At 42.6% G+C, this 25,728-nt stretch overlaps 1 protein-coding gene and 1 long non-coding RNA gene across 6 annotated transcripts in view; one reads left to right on the top strand and one right to left on the bottom strand.

The window, feature by feature from the left end:
* The window catches only part of LOC109415607 (diacylglycerol kinase theta), a 171,780-nt gene extending 152,755 nt beyond the window's left edge, over window positions 1-19,025 (top strand). For 3 of the 5 annotated variants that reach the window (XM_062846707.1, XM_062846708.1, XM_062846710.1), the window contains one exon: window positions 13,590-19,025. In XM_062846707.1, coding sequence (XP_062702691.1) covers window positions 13,590-13,736 — 147 coding nt within the window. In that variant the 3' untranslated portion in view covers window positions 13,737-19,025. Of the gene's footprint in view, window positions 1-11,264; window positions 12,737-13,589 lie in introns of those variants that run through there. The other 2 variants (XM_062846709.1, XM_062846711.1) reach the window with 2 other exon arrangements.
* LOC134285606 (uncharacterized) lies at window positions 11,514-13,596 on the bottom strand. Its single transcript, XR_009996499.1, has 2 exons — window positions 12,977-13,596; window positions 11,514-12,759 (listed from the first exon to the last, which is right to left on the bottom strand). It is a non-coding gene; the product is annotated as an uncharacterized LOC134285606 (long non-coding RNA).
* Window positions 19,026-25,728: the final 6,703 nt, after the last annotated feature.

Raw genomic sequence — 25,728 nt, 5'->3', positions numbered from 1 at the left:
CACCGGTCTTATTAACGTCTTGTACATGGTACATTTGGTGCGGGGGTGAATCTTTTTTGACCGCAGTTTCTTCTGGAGCCCATAGTAGGCACGACTTCCACTGATGATACGCCTTCGTATTTCACGGCTCACGTTATTGTCAGCCGTTAGCAAGGAACCGAGGTAGACGAATTCTTCTACCACCTCGAAAGTATCCTCGTCTATCGTAACATTGCTGCCAAGGCTTGTCCTGTCTCGCTCAGTCCCACCTACCAGCATGTACTTTGTCTTAGCCGCATTCACCACCAGTCCGACCTTTGCTGCTTCACGTTTCAGGCGGGTGTACTGTTCTGCCACCGTTCCAAATGTTCTAGCAATAATATCCATGTCATCCGCAAAACAGACAAATTGGCTGGATTTCGTGAAGATCGTACCCCGGCTGTTGAGCCCGGCTCGTCGCATAACACCTTCCAAGGCGATGTTGAATAGTAGGCAGGAAAGTCCATCACCTTGTCGTAGTCCCCGTTGAGATTCAAATGAACTGGATAGTTCACCCGAAATCCTTACGCTGTTCTGCACACCGTCCATCGTTGCTCTTATCAGTCTAGTCAGCTTCCCGGGAAAGCTGTTCTCGTCCATAATTTTCCATAGCTCTGTGCGGTCGATACTGTCGTATGCCGCTTTGAAGTCGATGAACAGGTGATGCGTTGGGACCTGGTATTCACGGCATTTCTGGAGGATTTGCCGTACGGTGAAGATCTGGTCCGTTGTCGACCGGCCGTCGATGAAACCGGCTTGGTAACTTCCCACGAACTCATTTACTTTAGGTGAAAGACGACGGAAGATGACCTGGGATAGCACTTTGTAGGCGGCATTCAAAATAGTGATCGCTCGAAAGTTCTCACACATTAACTTGTCGCCTTTCTTGTGGATGGGACAGATTATCCCTTCCTTCCACTCCTCCGGTAGCTGTTCGGTTTCCCAGATCTTGACTACTAACTGGTGCAGACAGGTGGCCAACTTTTCCGGGCCCATCTTGATGAGTTCTGCTGCGATACCGTCCTTACCAGCCGCTTTGTTGTTTTTGAGCTGGTGGATGGCATCCTTAACTTCCCTCCGTGCCTACATTCTCTTCGCCATTCAGGTGCTCGTCGAAGTGCTGCTTCCACCTTTCGATCACCTCACGTTTGTCCGTCAGGAGGCTCCCGTCCTTATCCCTGCAGATTTCGGCTTGCGGCACGTAGCCTTTGCGGGATGCGTTGAGCTTCTGGTAGAACTTGCGTGTTTCCTGTGAACGGCACAGCAGTTCCATTTCCTCGCACTCCGCTTCTTCCAGGCGGCGCTTTTTCTCCCGAAAGAGGCGGGTCTGCTGCTTCCGCTTCTATCTGTATCGCTCCACATTCTGTCGGGTTCCATGCTGCAGCATTACCGCCCGCGCTGCATCCTCCTCCTCCAGAACCGCTCTGCACTCCTCGTCGAACCAATCGTTTCGTCGACTCCGTTCTACGTGCCCGATAGTGCTCTCGGCTGCGTTGTTGATGGCTGCTTTGACTGTACTCCGGCAGTCCTCTAGAGGGGCCACATCGAGCACACCCTCGTCCGGCAACGCTGCCTCGAGATTCTGCGCGTATGCGGTGGCGACATCCGGTTGCTTCAGTCGCTCTAGATCGTACCGGGGCGGCCGCCGGTAATGTACGTTGTTAATAACGGAGAGTTTTGGGCGCAGTTTAACCATCACCAGGTAGTGATCAGAGTCGATATTAGCGCCACGATAGGTCCTGACGTCGATAATGTCGGAGAAGTGCCGTCCATCAATCAGAACGTGGTCGATTTGCGATTCCGTTTGTTGTGGTGATCTCCAGGTGTAACGATACGGGAGGCTGTGCTGGAAGAAGGTGCTACGAATGGCCATGTTCTTTGAGGCGGCGAAATCGATGAGGCGTAGACCATTTTCGTTCGTCAGCTGGTGGGCGCTGAACTTTCCAATCGTCGGTCTGAATTCCTCCTCCTGGCCTACCTGAGCGTTTAGATCCCCGATGATGATCTTGACGTCGTGGTTTGGGCAGCGGTCGTACTCGCGTTCGAGCTGCGCGTAAAATGCGTCCTTGTCATCATCAATGCTTCCGGAGTGAGGGCTGTGCACGTTTATTATACTGAAGTTGAAGAATCGGCCCTTGATCCTCAACCTGCACATTCTTTCGTCGATCGGCCACCAACCGATCACGCGCCTCTGCATGTCGCCCATCACTATAAAAGCTGTTCCCAGCTCACGTGTGTTGCCGCAACTCTGGTAGATGGTATGATTACCTCTAAACGTTCGCACCATAGATCCTGTCCAACACACCTCCTGCAGCGCTACGATTCCAAACCCGCGGTCCTTCAGTATATCGGCGAGTATGCGGGTGCTCCCGATGAAGTTGAGAGATCTGCAGTTCCACGTACCGAGCTTCCAATCGCAAGTCCCTTTTCGTCGCTGTGGTCGTCGCCATTGGTATCGGTTCGCATTCTTCTCTTGTTGATTTTCCGGTGCTAGTCTATTTTACGGCTGGCTCGCAGGGCCTGACACCAACCCACTTCCAGTTATAGTACTTATTTCATTGCTGGATTGATTTCCAAGAGTATCGATCGATTCATTACTCGTGATCTTGAAATGCACAAAGATCACTTTGCGGTCTTCGACATAGTTATTTGGAATACCTACAAGAACATCAATGTTTTTATTAATTGCAAACTCATTTATACGCTCAGAGATTGAATAATTGATCCACTACAACCTCTTTTCACTATGGTCAGCGTTATCTTAAGTTGTCCTCTCTTCCCTCCTAGGATTGAGTCCTCATAGTTCAGTACTATAGATTCCCCGTTGGACTAAATTGAGAGCACGATTCTGAGTATCGCAGAAGATACTGTATCCCACTTGTCTGCACCCGTACACATCCTTCCAATAATAGGTCAACAATTCCGCACACTAGAGTTATAGGTAGCATACTCAGCCTTTCGGGGAGCACTTGATTCGTAAAGCACATGCTCCGCGGTCTCGTCGTAGTTTGCACACTCATAACACGCTGGATAATCTGTTCAAATATCAACTAAAGCTCGACAGAAATTGTATTATGGATTCGGTTGGAAATCGAAAAACTTTTTTTGAGAAAAATATTTTTCTAATTGGCCTCCTAAAGTGAGGTTATGTTTTGTGAAATCCCATTTCGTATTTTAGTGATTGAGTCGTTCCAGATAATCTTTTTTGTGGGATCGGGGTAGAAAAAATCGTTTTAACGGTAAATTTACCAAAAAATTGATCAATAAACTTATGGGGAACTGGTATTTTCCTTTCAAACTTTCAAATTTTCACGACATAACCTCTACTTTTGGATTGTTTACAACATACATACATCGGAAGTAACGTATATGATAGTGCATCATTGAACGCACACAGCGCACCACACCCGGTACTGAAAAAAAGTGTCGCTAGTCAAAACGTCGCTATTCGCTTTGGTGCTGGCGCCATAAAATCAGGTAAACATTCACCTCGCCATGGGGCCTGCTCATCTACAACACGCTCGGTATGATCTTACTCTATGCAGGGATGCCATGTCTACTGATTTATCTGTATTATACTGATTTTTGAGCATCCGCGTTTTATATGAAATGCAGATTTTTACCTGGAATGTTTTTTTATTGTATGAGGTACAGATTTGTTTAGTTGGATTCTGTACGGGATACAGATTTTTAGAACTAGTGATACAGATTTTTCAAAAAAATCTTCTGGCATCCCTGCACATATGTCCAGTCCATTTCTCCTTGCCGGAGGAAATCGACGTTCACTGCCATCTCAGCATTGACGATGTTCTGACGATCCGTTTTGCGTCTTTTATGCCACGTATCTCGAAACACTCTCTGTTTTGTAGTGAGCGAGCTGTGAGCAGTGAATCAGTTGTCTCGAACTCATCCAATCCTCCATTATGCCGATAGAATGCACCGCAGTCAGCTCCATCTTCTCTAATGACGTCGACAAAGCCCGGTGGTAGTATAAGTCTCAATATGCCGCGTACCATAGTACCGGGCCCAGGGCTCCCCTCAGGTACAGGTTACCATGACCTTGCATAGGTTTTCCGGGACTCCTAACTGATGTATGACTCTTTCGATGACTGCTTAGCTGACACTGTAGAGCGCATTCTCCACGTCTAGCGTGACATACTCATAATAGCTGATTCCCAATCATTTCTTTTGGAGCGCTATCTCGGCCATTTTGGTCATTGACTAAGTTGACGCTAGTCCATCGTCTTGGCGGCCAAATTGGTTATACGAGAGCACTCCGGGTGTGCCTGCGAGTCCTTCGTCTTGGCCATGATTACCTTGTAGACAAGACCCCAGTGATTCTTTGTATCTACCTGATAGCGATTATCGAAACACGCTTAAATTCCTTAGGGCCGATTTCTTCCCCCTGGCTTAAGCGTTAAACCAGGTTTAACTATTATGGGTAAGTCTGGCTTACCGGTTAAACCAAGGTGAAGATCGTTCCTTAATATCTTCATTCAGTGCCAGTTTAGCTACCCTGTAGGCCTTACTTTGCTCCGTTCTATCCTCAACGAACGGTGCGAGCTCTTTGCATCCATTTGCGAAGGATGGATGCGCGGACTGCAAAACGGTGCACAATGGGAAAAAATAGGTATAAAACGCGAATAAATTCAATATCTCTGCTCGGAGTGGATGGATTTGAATGAAATTTTAACACAAACTGCAACAATCTCTACAGTTTCAGATAAGGAGGGCGTCTTTCGCCGCACGATGCTGGAAATTAGTGTATTGGGCCCGTTTTACCCCACTCTCTCTATTTTTCACCTCTTTGGAAAAATCCTGGAGTGCAAAATAAATTGTTTATTTGATTCGTGTTTATGTTAAAACTTCCGTAGTGTCGAATGGAGCTGGTTTGGCTCACCGCACAGCCCTAAAAATTGAAATATCTTCAAATAACCCCGATATCCCCTATTTCTTTAAATTTTCACATGCATCTCCCCTCGGAGTGGAGTGCAATCGACAAGAGAAGGACCAATATTATGTCAAATTTCCGATACTATGGAAGTTTCTACACAAATACGAGTTAAATAAGTCATTTATTTTGCACGCTAGACGGGAATAGCAGAGGGTTTTCTCAAAAAGGTGTGAGAAAGAGAGGGTGGGGTAAAACGAGCTCATTATACTGATTTACAGCATCGTGCGGCGAATGACACCCTCCTTATCTGAAACTGTAGAGATTTTTGCAGTTTGTGTCAAAATTTCATTCGAATCCATCCACTCCGAGCAGAGATATTGAATTTATTCGCGTTTTATACCTATTTTTTCCCACTGTGCGGTGAGTCGATAAGGAGAGCATCCAATATAGCTCTGGTCCTCACAAGTTCCTACCTCATGCTTCCACGGGTCAAGCGATGACAAAGACCGCCAGCTAAGAGTTGTGTGCTTAGCTGGTAGTGCAGCCTGGGCACTGTTGTCCTTCTGACTTCAGCTAGATTGAGGAGGTACGATCCGAGTGTCTGTTCACCAAGGAGGTGCGGCTCAAACAGCGTCTGTTCTGGCATCCAGCGGCTGAGTAAGAAACGCTGCACCACGCCCAGCTAGATCCAAGGTGGTAGCCCCATCAGCGTGGTCGTCCCAGTGTTGGTTGGGACGTTAAACAGAACTGGCACGATGGCCCTCCGGCGAGACAGGAGTGTTGGCGTAGGCCCAATAAGCCACCCGTAAAAATCCCCATTGCGAATAACATAGGAGAAAATACGACTCGATACAATCGGCAAAGACCCACGCGACAAAATAAGGACTACGATTGGAAACTTGGAACATGGAATTGCAAGTCACTAGGTTTCGCAGGATGTGACAGGATAATCTACGACGAACTACATCCCCGCAACTTCGACATCGTGGCGTTGCAGGAACTTTGTTGGACTGGACAGAAAGTGTGGAAAAGCGGGCATCGAGCGGCTACCTTCTACCAAAGCTGTGGCACCACCAATGAACTGGGAACAGGATTTATCGTGTTGGGCAAGATGCGACAACGTGTGATCGGGTGGCAGCCGATCAACGCAAGGATGTGCATGTTGAGAGTTAAGGGCCGTTTCTTCAACTACAGCATCATTAACGTCCACTGCCCACACGAAGGGAGACCCGATGACGAGAAAGAAGCGTTCTACGCGCAGTTAGAGCAAACATACGATGGTTGCTCGCCGCGTGACGTGAAAATCGTTGTCGGCGACATGAACGCGCAGGTAGGAAGGGAGGAAATGTACAGACCGGTAATCGGGCGAAACAGCCTGCACGCCGTATCGAATGATAACGGCCAGCGATGCGTAAACTTTGCAGCCTCCCGTGGTATGGTAGTCCGAAGCACCTTCTTCCCCCGCAAAGATATCCACAAAGCCACCTGGAGATCACCCGACCATCAAACAGAAAACCAAATCGACCACGTTCTAATCGACGGTAAATTCTTCTCAGATATAACCAACGTCCGCACATACCGCAGTGCGAATATAGATTCGGATCACTACTTAGTCGCTGTATGCATGCGCTCAAAACTTTCGACAGTTATCACCACGCGTCGAAGTCGAACGCCGCGGCTCAACATCGAGCAACTTCGTAACGTAGAAGTGGCTCAAGACTACGCGCAGCAGTTAGCAGTGGCCCTACCAACGGAAGAGCAGCTTGGCGCAGCTACACTTGAAGATGGCTGGAGGGACATCCGATCCGCCATAGGTAGTACCTCGGCTACAGCACTAGGCCTCGCGACTCCGAATCACAGAAACGACTGGTACGACGGCGAATGTGAACAGTTGAAAAACGAGAAGAATGCAGCATGGGCGAGAATGCTGCAACACCGTACGAGAGCGAATGAGGCACGTTATAAACAGGCGCGGAACAGGCAGAACTCAGTCTTCCGGATGAAGAAGCGCCAGCAGGAAGAACGAGATCGCGAAGCGATGGAAGAGCTGTACCGCGCTAAGGACACACGAAAGTTCTACGAGAAGCTGAACCGCTCGCGCAGAGGCTTTGTGCCACAAGCCGACATGTGCCGAGATAATCACGGGAATATTCTCACGAGCGAGCGTGAGGTGGTCGAGAGGTGGCGGCAGCATTACGATGAGCACCTCAATGGCGACGTTGCAAGTACCGAAGGTGGCGTGGTAACAGATCTAGGAGTATGTGCACAGGACGAAAGACTTCCGGCCCCTGACCTTCAAGAGATTGAGGAGGAGGTTAGCCGGTTGAAAAACAACAAAGCCGCTGGAGCAGATCAACTACCAAGCGAGCTTCTAAAATACGGTGGAGAAGCACTGGTGAGAGCACTACACTGGGTCATTACCAAGATTTGGGAGGAGGAAGTATTACCGGAGGAATGGATGGAAGGTATCGTGTGTCCCATCTACAAAAAGGGCGACAAGTTGGATTGCGGGAACTACCGCGCGATCACACTACTGAGCGCTGCCTACAAGATACTCTCTCAAATTTTATGCCGCCGTCTATCACCGATTGCAAGAGAGTTCGTGGGGCAATATCAGGCTGGATTTATGGGTGAACGCGCTACAACGGACCAGATGTTCGCCATCCGCCAGGTGTTGCAGAAATGCCGCGAATACAACGTGCCCACACATCACTTGTTCATCGATTTCAAATCGGCGTATGATACAATCGATCGAGAACAGCTATGGCAGATTATGCACGAATACGGGTTCCCGGATAAACTGATACGATTGATCAAGGCGACGATGGATCGAGTGATGTGCGTAGTTCGAGTATCAGGGACACTCTCGAGTCCTTTCGAATCTCGCAGAGGGTTACGGCAAGGTGATGGTATTTCGTGCTTGCTGTTCAACATTGCTTTGGAGGGTGTAATAAGAAGAGCGGGGATAAACACGAGTGGGACGATTTTCACGAGGTCCGTTCAGCTGCTTGGTTTCGCCGATGATATTGATATTATTGCTCGTAAATTTGAGACGATGGCGGAAACGTACATCCGACTAAAGAGTGAAGCCAGGCGAATCGGATTAGTAATTAATGTGTCGAAGACAAAGTACATGATGGCAAAGGGCTCCAGGGAGGAATCACCGCGCCCGCCACCCCGAATTCATATCGACGGTGATGAAATCGAGGCGGTTGAAGAATTCGTGTACTTGGGCTCACTGGTGACCGACGACAACGACACCAGCAGAGAAATTCAGAGGCGCATTGTGGCAGGAAATCGTGCCTACTTTGGACTCCGCAGAACTCTACGATCGAATAAAGTTCGCCGTAACACGAAGTTAACCATCTACAAAACGTTGATTAGACCGGTCGTCCTCTATGGGCACGAAACATGGACCCTACGTGCAGAGGACCAACGCGCCATTGGAGTTTTCGAACGGAAGGTGTTGCGTACCATCTACGGCGGAGTGCAGATGGCAGACGGGACTTGGAGAAGGCGAATGAACCACGAGCTGCATCAGCTGCTGAGAGAACCAACCATCGTCCATACCGCGAAAATCGGGAGGCTACGGTGGGCGGGTCACGTCATCAGGATGTCGGATAGCAACCCGACTAAAATGGTTCTCGAGAGTCATCCGACCGGTACAAGAAGACGTGGAGCGCAGCGAGCTAGGTGGGTCGACCAAGTGGAGGACGATCTGCGGACCCTACGCAGAGTGCGGAACTGGAGGCAAACAGCCATGGACCGAGTGGAATGGAGGCGGCTACTATGTACAGCAGAGGCCACCCCGGCCTTAGCCTGACCGGTAAGTAAGTAAGTAAGGATGCGCGGACTCCTGCGTCTTCTGGGCGCCGCCAATACACTAGTCAGCGCCTTTTCCTGGATAGGAATAATCTTGGCATTGCGGTGTCGACTGAGAGTTCTGACTGGATCGTCGCTTGACAGATCGTCGGTGTTTTCCTTCATGAGTGATCGCTCCGCAAAGGCTTGTCGAAGCGCGAGATCGGTCATTTACGATGGCAATCGATGATCCTTGAATGTGGCCGTGTTATTCCGTATTCAACCCTGTAGCGAATAGCCAGGTGGGCACTATGTGTGTACCCACTTTCAACTCTCCACTGTGAGTTAGGGATTAGACTCCAAAATATTACATCGAGATAGAACCCAGCTTCTTGCTTCGGTCAAGCAGCTGTTCCATTCGACTCGCCCAGGCTAAAGTCTCTACCGATGGCCAAGGAACTCATGCCACCAGTGTGCTGGATAGCAAATCTAGCATGGACGAGAACAGGTCTATCGGTAACCTGGGGAGCAATAGTACACACCGTTAATCTTCGTTATTGCGAAGGCTTTTTTGGACGTGCATATTGTTTCATGGGCTAGAAACCAATCAGGTTGTACATATCGTCGCTAGCTTAGCCTCATTCGCTATCCAGTACCCGAGCCATAGTTCGCTTTGCCCTTCCACCTACAGCTCCGGCGAGCCCATGGTCTCGTGCGTCATTGTCGAATTTCCGGCAAAGAACAAGCTGTTCGTTCGGGTGGACCTCTCTTCTTTGCGCACATCGACCGCACCTCGCTCCTTGACCAGAGTCACCGACTTACGGAGGCCTTGTCTAAGATCCTTGCTGACATTGTTCTACCCGCTAATGTACAGAATCGAGTTGCTCAGCCATTTACAACATCCTTGGTAGCCCACTCCTGTTGCGGTTCAGCACCCGCGAGATGTCTGCACAACTTTATTTGCGCTTTCTCTGCTGGCGCTGTATCATCTCGTACCGCTTCTGACTGCTCATTGTGGTGGGTACTCCAGCTTTCGCCCTCACCATTTGTGGAAGCGATCTCGCCGGTTCACCCTCTCGCGAAAGATCCATTCATTTTTTTTTTAATATTACTACAGCACATCCAATATAAAACTGAATCAATAATATTCCACCTGGAGAAATTCTGCAAAATATATGGTTCGCGGCTGCCAATCTCCAACATCGATCGCGACCAACGATCGCCAGATCTTTTCCCACCTGATCCGCCCACTTTGCACGCTGCCCTCCAGGTCTTCTTGTCCCGTTCGGATCACTTAGAAGCACTAGTTTAGCAAGGTTGTTGTCAGGCATTCTTGCAATATGTCCTGTCCATCGTATCCTTCCAGCTTTTGACGCCTTCTGGATGCTATGTTCGCCGTAGAGCTAACCCGGGAGCGGTCGCTTGCGGTACTCAGCTTGTGCGAGGTGTCGTTGAGGGTGGCCAAAGACGCGACTGCTCGAGGGTTAATCGTCGCTCCTTCTACCTCAGCACCTTGTTTGAGTTCGAGTTGTAAGAAGTGATGTATGTAGTTTATTTTACGTTATTTCAACACAATGTTAGAATTACGTAAAATAAACTTCTATACAACCAAAACTTTCGCTGTCGTTACTGTATTATAACATGTGTGTTGCTTGGGTTCATGGTTTCTCTACCTGACCCCATCCACCATTCCTGAACTCCTTCCTTCTGTCGCAGATGAACCACGTTTCGTCTTCCATTTGTACTCCTCCGTAGATTGCACGCAATGCCTTCCGTTCGAAAACTTCAATCTCAACACAACTGTGTTGTTTCATCGTGGAGTTCTGCAGCGTCCAAAGTCCAAAGTAAGCTTGACTTCTTGCAATGTTTCTGCTGGTGTCGTTGTTGGCGGTTTGAGCAAATGTACACAGATTTCTCAATAGCCTCGATTACCTCACCGTCGATTGGGGTGGCTGGCGCGTTGAATCCTCTCCGGAGCCACCATGAACTTTGTTTTCGATACTTTAGGAACTAGTCCGGTTCGTCGGGCGTTATATCCGTCCCCACCATCGCCTAAAATTATGTGAATAACAATATTAATATTTACGGCGAAACACCTTCCAGAGCGATGTTTAACAGTAAGCAAGAAAGATCATAAACCGTCGCCAAGGGACTACAGTGTTCCTGATACTTAAACTATGCACATAATACGAATCTTCGCCGCCGTCAAATAAAACAATGGATAATTATGATTTTGCAACTATTCCGAGCCCACAAGCAGAGTAAGAGACCTTAACAAAATTATTAGGATAAACTTTGAATATGTCTGGATATTATGTGCAATACTGCTAAATCTCAAACTCTTAGTTTATACTCCACAAAGGCATCAACAGACTGTACCAATGCCACACCTATCTCTTTAGTTCGTTTGAGTTCTTCAACAAGCCTTCAATTTGTATCACTCCACCCACCAATGCCCACCCGCAAACTGACTGTGTTCGGAAACTCCCTTAGCGAACCCCCACCAAACCACATTCAAACCAATACCTCCAATTACCACTTGTTTTCTTAGGCCACGATGCTGAAGAAGATCAAGAGCAAACGGAGACTCACTGAGCCGCACATCTCGCCGGCCGTATCGGGATTCTCGCAGGGTGGCGCTCCTGAAAATGGAGACCGCGATCGAGACGCCCTGAGCGGAGCATAGAGTACCCGTCCGTCCGGTCCTAGTTTTCTGTTTTCCTGCTTTCTGTAACCACCACAAAACTGAAAAACGAAAATTCAAAAACTCCAAAATCAACGATTCATTTTTAGGAAAAAAACTAAAACTAGATAAGTGATCCCGAACTTCTGGAAAGATCGTGATAGGACACTAGAAAACTACCAACTAGCGCATACAGTCTACAAAACTACAGTGTTCCGCTGTTCAGCCAAAACAAAAACCTGCACAGTTCTATCAAACTTAGTATACAGTTCATGAAAGCACAATGAAAAACAATGGAAAATTTTAGCTTTTTCTTCGGTTTCTGCACTGCGCCATCGGTTTGAAAAACGCTTCTTAATCGTGTGTAAACTAGTTTCTCGGAACAAGGTCTAACCAATCACCAAAAACACGAATTTTGCTAAAATGAGAGTTGTTCAAGCTTAGTTTAGAGGTCCTCCTGTTGGTTCACGATCGAAACCCATCTCACTCTCACTGTCTGCCTCTCGTTTTCTCTCGAGAGAGGGAGCATAATCAAAAGAAAATCGAACACACCAGAAACAAAAGAACTCGTATTGCATCCGTTATGGTTGTGTAACTGTTGTCTCCACAAGTCCAATCCAAAAATTCAACAAAAGTTCACACCGACATCCAGATGTCTTGATTGCAGGAGCGCACATGCAAACCCAAACAAATACACACAAACACACCCACACAGACTTGCAAGTGATATGTCAAACTATGGAATGAGCACACCCACCAGAACCACTCTCACAAACACCCAAACACGCCCACTTCGATCTTACTACTGTTTTCTCACACTCTCCCCTTTCTCTCTCTCACTCTCGTTATTCTCTCGTTATTCATCCATTTGTATTCTATATCGTCTCGGACATTTTGACTTTTATACAATTTCTCTTTACACTACTATTTTACTAAATTATATCTTATCTTAAAACTGTATAAACTAGTACTCGAGTTTATTTAGAGGAAAAGCAGTTTGTTTCAATTGTATATCCTATTTAATAAAAAAAAAACAATAATCGCCCCGTTTTACCTCCGCTATAACCGGAGCTTCTGTATTAGATTAGTTCGTATTCGCGTTGTACGACGCATAGTTACCTTTCAGCTACCATTGCATTGGCAAAAACCATAGAGCGCGCAAGAGAATTCCAACGCGCGCGCGCGCGGGCCTACTTGGATGTCCACAAGCGCTGTGTCATAAAAGGGCTTTTTGCGTTTCTCGTTAGTTCTCGCGTAATCAAGTCCAGATAATAGATCCAGCGTCGTTCGATGAGGCGCGCTTGTGGCTGCTGTTGAGGCGCTGCTGGCAGCACTGCCAAGCTGAATTGTTGCATTTTTTTTTCTATTATTGTGCGTTTAGCACTAACTTGATTTCCGAAAAAACTTCATTGACTTCCGCTGCCTTTCCTATGCGTTAAACATAACGTCGGAAGTAGTGCGCTGTATAGAAAACCAGATTTACTGTACAGCGCACTACTTCCGACGTTATGTTTAACGCATAGGAAAGGCAGCGGAAGTCGATGAAGTTTTTTCGGAAATCAATTTAGTGCTAAACGCACAATACACGTTGAACAAGACTGTTTCCTGTTTGTTTCGGTTAACTCTCGTTTGTTTTCCTTTTTCTTGTTTTGGGAATGTCGCCTACTGTGTTTCTTTGATTTTTTTTTTCTTTTTACATAGGAATGATGTTTTTTGCTACTACTACTAATATACTACCACACAATCGCTCGCTGGAATTGATTGACTTGATTATGTTTGCCACTATTATACTATCTAACTTGATTCTCATACAAACTCAATAATGACAATATTTGTTACACGCTAAAACCAGACAACGCGAAATTTGAGCAACATTTTCATTACCCATGCGGTTTGTTTCTTTTCTTTTTCTCTCTCTTGTTCCAACGCGGACAAACACCATCTCCGTGTGGCATAATTTCGGTTGCAAACAAACTTCATTTTGACTTGAAATAACAATCAAAAATGTAAACAAAACATACTTATGAATCCGAAATCGAAAAAAACGGGATTTGTTTACTCTTATTGCACTTTTGAATCGCGAAACACGAAACGTCAAACTTACTATTTCTCATCAAAAAAAAAACAACAACCTGTTGATACTTCAACCTTCAACCAAAACGAAACTCATTTTCCGCGGACCGGACGGTACAGGCGACCATGTTGAAAAAAATGAAGGGCAAAATGAAGCGACGAAACACCGAACCGACGATGCAGGTGATGGGGCCATCGGGAATCCAGATGACGCTGGCCGCTCCCCAGGAGCCGGAGGAAGTCGACTCGAATAATACCGACTTCTGAATTTGGTATAACGAGCGATTAATTTAACGTGCTTCGTCGTTTGTCGATACTACCACTACCACAATGGCAATTATCACTGCAAAAGCAACAGCAGCAACACCCTCCTCTACCAACAAAAACACCACTACCACCACCATTACTGACAGTCACGACCATCACTCAACCGACGATGATGAAGAGGCTTCGTGAGAAAACCAAACAATCGAGCTGGCAACACAGACCGATTGTCATAGCGGCAGCGGCGAACTGTCAAACTAAAGCGCTGCTGACAGCACTGCTGCGTGACTCATTTGTATAAAGTCAACTCCGCAGGCCGAACAATTCAAAACCAACAAAACATTTCACTTCAGCCCACCTCTGTGTACATGTGGTAGCGAATTTTTCGAAGAAACTTTGTAGGGCATCCTCTCCAAGGAGCAATAGTGCATACGCTCTTATTCAAATCATCCACTCGCGCACACACACCCACATCTATACAGGAACACGTGTAAATGAACGACTTTGACAGTAGAGACAAATCTTAGCAAGCCATGAACACAAACCCCCCTAACAACGGTGTGTGCAACTATAAGGGTAATAGCAAAACCAAGTTAACCGCACTCTTAACCATAGAAAAAACGTCTTCATCAGAGAGAAACAAGAACAAACACTCACACACACGAACAAAACCAATTGACAACCAACAAAACATAACAGAAAACCCCGTGGGAACAATGATTTTTGCCAAACAACCCAAAACACAAAAGGATAAGCCCGCAAGCCCTGTCAAACACGCAACGACCGACGGTAAAAGCGAACAAGCGCAAGGAACGTTAAATTAATGGCTCTTGAGTTACTTCACGGTGGCACGAAAACTAAAAAACAAAAGAAATAACAAACAATGCAGGAATAGTATTCATTATCACACAGACATACAAAAAAAACAAAAACAAACGAAGACGAAGAAGAAAAAGCTGATCTTCGGGAAGCGAACAAAGCAAGCGCGAATCCAAATCAGTATTTGCAGTGTGTAGGGGTAAATCAAGGGTTAAAGGAACCCGAAAGAATGAACTGTGAACAGATGCATATTTTTGACAAACAAGAAGAAGAAGAAGAAGAAGCAGGAGACGATTAAACTGTTGCTTTTTTATGGCAGATTTGACAGCTGTCAATGTCAGTTTCGTTCCAACACAAACACACAGACGAAACAATCGAATTTGTTAGATTTTCCGTTATACAACACACGCATACAAATGTGCACGTAAACAAAACATAAAAACATGTAAACAAATCATGTACGTACGCCGTTCTTTCGATTGATTAGAGGACCGATTGAATTCAATGCGCATAAAGAGAATCGTCACTATCACACAAACACAAATGCAAACTTCTTCTTGTGACTAACGCAGAAAAAAAAACAAAAAGAATTTGAAAACAAAAACAAATATTTATACGGAAATGTTGTTGACTATATTTACTATGAATTTTATTTCTATTCATTTTTTCTATACACAACGTTCACGCGCTACGGCGAAAAAAATCATTAAATTATATTGAAATCAACAGAAAACAAACCGAAAAGCGAAGAAAATGAGAAAAACAGAGATTAAAATACGCTTATGTAAGGAAGAGGAAGAAAAAACGAAAAAATGGGTGAAACATTAATCGATGGTTATATTTTGACACGTTTCCCTGCGTTACGAAAGAGGAAACCGTCAGAAGACAAACCAAAAACATGGAAGCAAACCAAAAAGATATAAGTTTATTTTTAGTTCTATCTACAAAACACACAGGTTAAAGCAAAGGAACTTAACGTGTTGAGTGCGTTTATCAAGTGGAAACACGCAATTAATAGCCGTAAATTGTAATTCAAACAATTACGTTCTGTATGGTATTTTACCAAACTCTACATTAAAGAAAAAGAAACACTATTAAATACTAACAAAAACACCCAATCTTAGTCACGAATACAAGGGAAATTACACTTGCCAAAAACAAACGTTAAAAGTAAGTAAAATCAACCACACAAACAAAACATCCCGATTACGACGAATTTCACATTCACACACTATTACAGGAACACACGACAGCGACGCGGCTGTGCGTGACTAACCAAAACAAACAAACCCACAAAATGAAAACAATTATTCCTTTAAGAAAAATACAGCCCAAAAACTGCAACCATATTCACCACAACACCCAAACGATGAAAGCAGCAGCACATCACCAAACGTGCGAAATCAACGAACCCAGGCCGACTGTGATCGACTCTCCTGTCAATTTGACATGACAACAACGCGCGAAACAGGTAGCGCTCCGCCACCGCCACCTCTACCATCAGTCACGAACACCACGAAAGAGTGTCCAAACCATCGCTCAAGGCAGTCTAGCCGAAGACGCGCGGGTTGCTTTGATCGCGGTTCCCCTACTTGAACGAAAACACACGCACACACTTTCGATGCGTGAGCGTGAGTGAGCGAGCGAGCGAGCGAACAGAACGGCAGTCGGCCCGCGAATAACCGATCTTGGGAATGTTTAGTTAACGCACGGATTCGTACGAGAAAAATGTACGAAGGGCAGAGACTAGGCTTTTCAGAGAAACACGGAAAAGCAAGAAGCGAGATCAGCTTTAATCGAAACCACCAAAACGGCGAAAGGAGAAATAATACTGGGGAAACTTGCAGTTTTGTGTGCGTTTTCTAGAATATTCTCAGCGTTATTCTTGTCGGAAGAATGAGAAGAATTACACAACAAACGAAATGTATGCTTATACGAAAAAATCCCTCCTGAAGGGTGTGTCCAGACGAAAAAAACCTCCTTTCATTATTTAGGTCGCGCGTCTTTCCACGCGAAAAATCGAAAATCATACTCACTAGCACACAACCACATACAAATAGATAAATGCGACACACTCGGCACAATTACTGTGCGCGTGTTGCCACCGCAGTCTGGACGCACCTTTCCCACCTAAACATATAGACACCTTGGTTAAAGTGTCACCTTTTTGTTACCTCATCTTGATAGTTTTCCGCCATATTCGCGTGTCGCGTTGCCTCCCACTGGTCCGGAATAGAACGACCGCAAACGCGACGATACCAATACAACGTGACTCCTCGCTATCCAAAAATCTGTAGGGGCTCAGTGTTACTAGCTTTGCAATTCCGGAGGTGCCCTTAGTTGCGGTGACCGAGTTGCGTCCGGTTTCGCACCATGCTGGGAATCGGGTGGCCATGGTGGAACATGGCGATGCCACGTGTCAGATTTGACATATATCTGTCAGTCGGGTTATTGACAGATCATTTTTCTTTTTGCATTTACCTCGATGTGGCATCGCAGTAACCTCTGCCACCCGATGACCGCCTAGCGACGAACGCAGACTCACTATAAATCTAGTATCACATACACTTTTTTGGATAGTGACGCTATCGTTTGTAGCACATAAGTCATATTTCATAGTTATTGTATAGTCAGTCCTCCTCCTCCAAGTTGTATGCGAAACGTACGAGGAACCATTGACCCTAGGTTAGGTTAGAACGATTCCGTTCCGGTATTCTAAGTTAGTATAGAGCATACATGTTCGGTTTTCTAGGTAAAACCAAACGAACCAATTCATTTACGCCCTTCAGTTCATTATCGAAACTCCCCACTGTGAGACAGCGACTAATACAACACACTCACACTACACTCTAAAACCAAACAACAACACACACATACATACAATAGTAATAATAGCGAAAAACCTATTATTATAATTATGATGTAATTAAAAAGGAAAGGTAAAGAAAAATAAACAATGACCATAATATATTACAGTATATCTTTTAAAAGAAAGTAAATAAAAATAAAAATCTCAAAATAGAGTTGATGTAGTGTCGAAAATGCATATAAATATAACAGATATAATTAAAAATTTAATTAAACCAATATTTTTTTCGTATAAATAATAAAAAAAAACAAAAAGATTAGAACTCTTCTAAACGGTGTCGTGCTAAGAGATACTAATATACCAACTTAGAGAATCAGACAAAACAAAACTATTACCAAAAAAAAAACAAGCGCCACTCCGTCGCAAGACAACTTAGAAGCGTGGCCAGCGGTGGTGACGTTTCACGCAAGTGCGCGCAGGGCTCTAAAAGCCCCAAGACAAACACTAACAAATACAACTGTCTCCCTCGCCATCAGTCCCACCTTAAGCGAAACAAAGAAAAAAAACAATCGGACTATTCTGATGAAAGCAAAACAAACATGAAAAAGGAGGGAGACTGCCATTCGTGTGCAAATGGTGCTAAACAATCACAAACAAGCAGATCACAAATACAATCAAAGCGCAAAGCAGCGAGGACTCGTTTGACATTTGTTGCATTTGTTTACGGCGAATATCAACCGCACAAACAATCTGCCAAAGGCGCATTCACCAGCAAGAGCGCGTTTAGTGGCACACGCACACACACAAACCTACTAATGTACTAAACCCACTCCGCGAAGACAACAAGATCGCCTCCAAGAGTGATACACCTATAAAAAAACAAAGGCGATCCCATCCCAACGGCCATTGGGGCTTTCGGGAACACGTCGAGGGTCCGAACGCGAAGAATTTAAACAAGGTGAAAGAAATCAAAATCTAAAACAAAAAAAAAAACTAATAGATACAACCAACCAAGTAAGGGTTCAAATCGTAAAACAAAAAGTAAATCAATCAATAGGAGAATAAACCAACACAAACCAACTGCGAAACAAAACTAAACGAGAGCGGGGACGAGGTTGAACGAAAATCAGTGAAAAGCGACAACAAACAAGGTAAAACAAACATTCACACACCCTAACAAAAAAAAAATACAAACACACATTCATCTAGATGGCGACGACTACTGGAAGTCGCCCAAAACGGGAATAGAAAAGAAACGTAACACAAACATACAAGCGAGAGGAAATCTCCTCGCTCTCCGCTCTTCCAAGGTGTTGTTGAAGGAGATGAAAAAAAAAACAGAGAAAGTTCGTAAACGCAAAAGGAAGTGGAAGGAAACACAAGAAAATTACAACACACACACACACACACATGCGTGCGCACTGACTGAGACAGACAGACAGACGGAGTCAGTGTCGTCACATGAATCGAGTATAAACAAAAGAAATACTATTAACTATTTAATAACTATTATTAAAAAAAAACAGAAAAGAAAATGAATTATATAATATATAAATATATGTGATTATAAATAGGTTAAACATAATTTGTCAATAGCAAGAACAACAAAAATATATATATACATATATGTATAATTAAAAATATACAAAAAATATGGCTGTTTCTGCGCACCACTGCTTCGCTCTGCGACCGTTTGAAGATATTCCTTGCCGAAGTGAACCGTTTGACCCCTCTACCAACGACACTCCCTTGTATCTTATACGACTTTATTTACGCTATTGTCCACTCTTAATTGCAGTAGACCTTCGATAACTGCAACGTGTTTACGTTTCACTTACTGTACCAAATACGATAACTGTAACAACTGACAGTACAGTTAACTGACACAAGTACAGTGATTGTGATCTATTGATGTTTATTTTGTTAAGGCGTATGTTTTGAAGATTCCCACAACATAATGAGATATTATTTTGAGTTTCTCGGATGTTCTAGGTCGCCAAAAAAAAAAAAATCTTGAAATGTAGGTACAGGATCTACAAGCGAAACTAGCGTTGAAGTATTATATACAGCTCGGATGGTACAGATCTTCGAAGAACTACATGAAATATAAACCTTGATATCTACAAGCATAACAACCTTAACCGGGTACAGGAGAAAATTGACGCAACTCTCCGATGGAAGCAAGCAGGATTCCCTGCTGGACGATCTTGTGTGGACAATATTGTCACGCTCCGTATCATCTTGGAGGAAATCAATGAATTCCAAGAGTCTCTCTACCTGGTGTTCATTGATTACGAAAAAGCTTTCGAAAATCTCATTCACGAAAACCTATGGGTAGCCCTCGGGCGCAAGGGTGTCCCTGAAAAAATCATCCGCCTCATTGAAGCACAGTTCAAGGCATTTTCGTGCAGAGTACTGCACAACGGTGTTTTGTCCGATCCCATCCTGGTCGTTGCTGGAGTGAGGCCAGGATGTATACTATCACCGCAACTGTTCCTCATCGTCATCGACGAGATCCTCCTAGGGGAATAAATCGTGGGTTGCTGTGACATCCCATTACCATGGATCACCTGGATGACTTCAAATTGGCTGATGACGTTGCTCTCTTACCTCTGATATGCAGACAGAGCAAACTCGATGATCTTGCCGATCGCTCCTCAACGACAGGTCTTACCATCAACATCAACAAGTCCAAATCGTTGGATGTAAACACGGTCAACCCTTCCAGTCTTACGGTAGCTGGACAATCAGTGGAGAATGTTGATAGCTTCCAATATCTTGGTAGTCAAATGGCGGCACCAAGATCGACATAGGTGCACGGATCAAGAAGGCGAGGGCTGCTTTTGCGAGTTTAGGAAATGTATGGTAAAAAAACAACCAGATTGATCGACGCACCAAAATCCGAATTTCCAACTCAAACGTGAAATCTGTACTGCTGTACGCCAGTGAAACTCGATGATCTTGTATCAGTGGAGAACACTCAACGGCTGCAGGTCTTCATTAATAGATGCCTGAGGTATATAATTCGTGCATGGTGGCTCCAAAGAGGAGCTCCAGCGTCAATGTCATCAAAAGTCGACGGCGACGGAAATTCGAGAGCGAATGCGGTGGTGGGTCGGCCACACTCTACGCAGCAGAGGCAGGCCCTTTAGGATTAGAATTTCCTAGACCAAACACAAGCTATGAAAGCAACTATCGCTGCGAACTAAAGGCAATCAACCAGAAAACATACGATTGCAGGATTGACTGATGGCCCAAGAACAATAATGAAACCTCGTCATCCTGAGATTGGACATAATTTATGCTATGTGTTTTGTGCATTTGCAATGTTCCATTTTGTTTTTCGTATCTAGTTCCCAAACATGGGGCTCGATATGGAAAATAAAATGAGCATTTGTAGGGTTCCAATTTATCTGTTACATTGGGATTTGTCGCATCAATTAGGCCAGAACAAATCTCATTTTCTTCTTTTGTCACTTTGCTCGTTGACTCGTTAAAAGGGGGGATAACAAATAACAATTGTAAATGATGAAAAATTACCTAAACAATTAGGAAAAATCGTCAAACTCATCGGATTTGTTAAGAAATTTTCTCGACGACTCTAATTTCACTTCAAAAATTTTAAATTTATCGAATAATTTATTTGTGTCCCCTCTCAAAATGTCGAATTTTAACCAAAATTTTCCGAGGGGGGTGACATAAGAGAAAATTGAAATTTGTATCAGCCTTATTTATAACAATAAAAAAAACTTTGATATTCATACAGTGTATCAAACAATTGTCTGTACAGCAAATTTTTTGATAAAATATTTTTTCATATTTATAACTTTTTTATACGTCAAGTCAATCAAAAATGCTGAAATTTTGACCAATCATTATTCATATATTAATGCTTCATTGGTGAAATTTTGAGCGAGATCGAATAAGTTTTCTGAAAGTTATAGAACTTTGTAAAACTTATAAGATTTTTGAACGCATTTTTAAAACATTATATCTCAATATTTACTCGATGAAACTTTTTCATTTTTTTTTGTGTTACAGCTTAAACCTATGGTTTTTATATGCAGCTACGTTTGAGGTTTTATATTCACTACAGAAAATATGAAAAATGCAAGGGAGAGTCGCTGAGCACATCTTTACTTGTGCCAATTATTTTCAGTGTGCCAACGGGTATTGAATTGTGCCTCAGTGGGCCCCGAAGTGCCACTGCTTGATGATTCAGATTTTGCTTGGCAACTACCAAGACAACCAACTGTTTGTTTTCATTTTGCAGGTCAAATGCACATGGTTGACTAGCCCCTTGGAAAAATGTGCTTATGTAGTTGACGATAATTAAAAAATTACCATATTTTGCAAATATAATCTGTCAAGCGTTGTCTACCAATAAAAATCCATAGGACCTACTATTCATATGTAGTTTAGTAGGTCCTGTATAAAAATATTACATTAAGAGAGTTTAAAAAGTTGAAAACACTTGACACTTTTATTGATCAAAATATGATAAATTACCAAATAATACTCAGATTTTTCATATTTTTTTGTAGTAAATATAAAACCTTAAGTGAAGCTGCATATGAAAGCAATGCTGCATATGAAATACCGTGCCTCTTGAGCCGACCTACTGATATGAAAGCCATAGGTGTAAGCTGTAACACAAAAAAAAGATTGAAAAAGTTTTATCGAGTACATATTGAGATATAATGCTTTAAAAATGTGTTCAAAAATCATATAAGTTTTAGTAAAAGTTCTATAACTTTCAGAAAACTTATTTGATCTCGCTCAAAATTTTACCAATGAAGCTTCAATATGATTGGTTTTTCAATGGTTTATGATTGGTCAAAATTTCAGCGTTTTTGATTGGCGTATAAAAAAGTTATGAACAATTGAATGAAAAATACGGACAATTATTTGACACACTGTACTTCTTTTCAAAAAACAATAATCCACTTACCCATTCGTGAAATTTAATCCTCCTAAGATATTAGATTATACGCACCACGCTGGCGTTGTACACGCTTAGCGTGCATGTCAGGATAAAATTGACCCTAACATCTTACTAGGGATAAAGAGTACACTTCTGACTGTCGATTTGAATAGGTCCTAAGTTTGCTGTGATTCCTATGTAGATTCGACCTATTCAAATCAAACGCCAGACTTAATTTTCACACGCAGAACAACTATCCGGATGGCGTAGCACCCTGACCAAATCATCAGCGAAATTATGAAAAACGCGAACGCGAAAAAATGTGACAGATAATTCAAACCATGTCTACTCACCGCAACGCCTACTGCGTTGCTTGCGACATTGAAGCCGACACATTTGGTTCAAAAATGCTTGTTCCACGGTGTGTCTAAAACCGTTATTAACAAAATAAAATACCCATCTAAGCGGTACCCACTATTCGAAAGATATAGTATCCAGGTATCATCTCTGAAATTTTGGAAATGTTTCATCGAAGCAATTGATAGTTTGTGCGGTTTGAAATTTTAGAGCGATTTTCAATGAAATTCTCTTTGAAATAATAATATACAATCGTGGTTGTATCACGATCGAATTTAAGAACAGTTTATCTACGAAATTAAAAGCTATCGTGAATTGAATTTATGATCCAAATCCATAGGTTTCAAATGCCCGCTATTATAGTCCATCACAGCATTCCATAGTTGAATGAAACAGGATTTCGATGTCTTGGACGTACAATATCTCCCCCATGTTTCGGCAAAATCGCTGGGAACCCTCTCAGTAACTTGCTCTCTAAACACACCAAGAGATTTCTCAGTGTATTCTCAGAACTGCTTAACGTGGAACCGCTATAAGGTACCCCGGGGCAAGTGAGACCTACAGCTATTATTTTTATTATTATCTATTTTTAAGGCAAACGTTCTTCGGGGAACACATACACTCCCGTTCAAAAGTTTGGGGTCACCCCCTCAAAAACATGTCATTTTTTTAGGCCCATATCTCCGCCAATTTGCGTCCGATTTCAAAACCCTAGGTTTCATTCAAAAGATAATAAGTCAAAGAAACTTTGAACATGATTTAAAAGAAACTTTTTCAAAAAATGTTGTATGTAAACTTAACCCAAAGTTGCCAAATTTTCTAAAAAATGAATATAAACTTACGGCAGTGTCGCTGGAAATTGGGTCGACCAAATTTTAAGATGAGAGCGGTAATATGACCCATTTTCTATTAGCTTTCAACTGCTTTTTACAGAACTTAGCTAAAAAATCTAGAAAAAAAGTTATTAAGTAAATTAATCCTTGATGTCATCGACCAAAAGTTTGGGGTCACCCCTCAAAATGCTGTATCGGCCAAAAGTTTGGGGTCACTATCGTAAAACATGGAAAAGTGATTTGTTGATATCTTTGTCATCTTTCATTCAATTTTAATTCTTCTTGGCTTATTTGAAACAAAATGAATGATACTTACTGCATAGACATTGAACCACACTTATTTGTTGAAATTTACATACTAAAACTTAACGTAAAGTTGCCTTATTTTTTGAAGCGTGGTAAAATATGCTAACTTTACATAACACTTTTATATACAAAAATCGTTAAATACGTTAAGTTGAAGACATCAAACGTAAATTTAGTTAATTATCTTTGAAATGAGCCAAAAAGAATTAAAATTGAATTACAGATGACGAAGATATCACCAAATCACTTTTCCATGTTTTACGAAAGTGACCCCAAACTTTTGGCCGATACATCATATTGAGGGGTGACCCCAAACTTTTGGTCGATGACATCAAGGATTAATTTACTTAATAACTTTTTTTCTAGATTTTTTAGCTAAGTTCTGTAAAAAGCAGTTAAAAGCTAATAGAAAATGGGTCATATTACCGCTCTCATCATAAAATTTGGTCGACCCAATTTCCAGCGACACTGCCGTAAGTTTATATTCATTTTTTAGAAAATTTGGCAACTTTGGGTTAAGTTTACATACAAAATTTTTTGAAAAAGTTTCTTTTAAATCATGTTTGAAGTTTCTTTGACTTATTATCTTTTGAATGAAACCTAGGGTTTTGAAATCGGACGCAAATTGGCAGAGATATGGGCCTAAAAAAAGACATGTTTTTGAGGGGGTGACCCCAAACTTTTGAACGGGAGTGTAGGTACCACACCAACGGATACTTTGAATACAAAAATAATTATTGTTCCCACCATAAAGAGACCATATTTGTTATTGTTGTTCATTAGACCTCTTCATAAAAAACAAAATTCCTGGAATTCAACCAGTCACCCCCACATCTGAATTCTAATGCTTAAACAAACTTCTGGTCAAATTTTCAGCTAAATTGGTGAAGATTTCGAGGTGCCTCAAGTCAAAAATGTGCTTTTTGGTGATTTTTTACCTTTAAAAAATGCCCATGAAGGCTAGAAGCCGTATAGAATATCGCGGCCGCCAGTAAATGAAAGATTTTTCTATTCATTACAACTTCTGTGAACATTATGGGCTCATCGGAGAATGTTTTGATCATATTTATTCGATTTTCAGTCATGCAAGTACCCTAAAAAGTTACATTTTTCAACAGTTTTCGTTCTACAAAATTCAAACACACAACTTTTATTAAAAGTACCAAATCATTAAATAATTACCCACATTTTTCTGAACAATATTGCCATACATCATTTTCTTATTCGATCTACGACAAAAATCACAAAAATCGAAAAGTAGAAGCTTTCCTGAGTTTTTTTGTTATCTGGGGTTGACGCAACTGTTGGCAGACCCAATAATAGACTGTCCCAAAAAAAATCGATGTTCGAAAAGTCAAGGTGCTCAACCCTTAATTGAAAGATATGCATATTTGAAGCATTTTTGTAGAACATTTCGATTTTCTTAAAAATCATTTAGAGGTTCCGCTAGGGCAATTTTTAAAAAATGGCCTTTTTTCATGAAAAGTCTCAAAAAATCATTTTTTTGTAATATTTTTTCAATTTCAGAACTTTTTCAATATTTTTGTATTTTTCTATGGACCTCTAGGCATTCTTGAAGGGAATAAGTTTTTTAAATATTGTATTTATATTGACGGTAAAACCCTTTTTATGTTAAAAAAAAGGAATATTTTTTGAGAATTTTTCATCTAAATTTGAGAAAAAAATACATGCACGATTTTTTATTTTTTATTTTGACAGTTTTATCTGATAGTACTATTTGCATTCGTCATTTCTCTAAAAAAAGATTTAAAATATCTTGTCTAGAAGCTGAGATATAAGGATTTTAGTAAATGGACAATTTTTTAAAATTTTTGCAAAACCTTGTATGTTTGGAATATTGTATGGTCTTTGTGACACTCAAATGTTCGTATATTAAAAAAAAAAAGTTAAAAAAACAGCTTTCCTTGTTGAATGATCTAGCTAGTT

The sequence above is a fragment of the Aedes albopictus genome, chromosome 1 (genome assembly GCF_035046485.1).
Source record: "Aedes albopictus strain Foshan chromosome 1, AalbF5, whole genome shotgun sequence".
Taxonomy (NCBI): Eukaryota; Metazoa; Arthropoda; class Insecta; order Diptera; family Culicidae; genus Aedes; species Aedes albopictus.
Note: the sequence above shows the minus strand (reverse complement) of the source record. Positions and strands in the feature narration are given on the sequence as shown.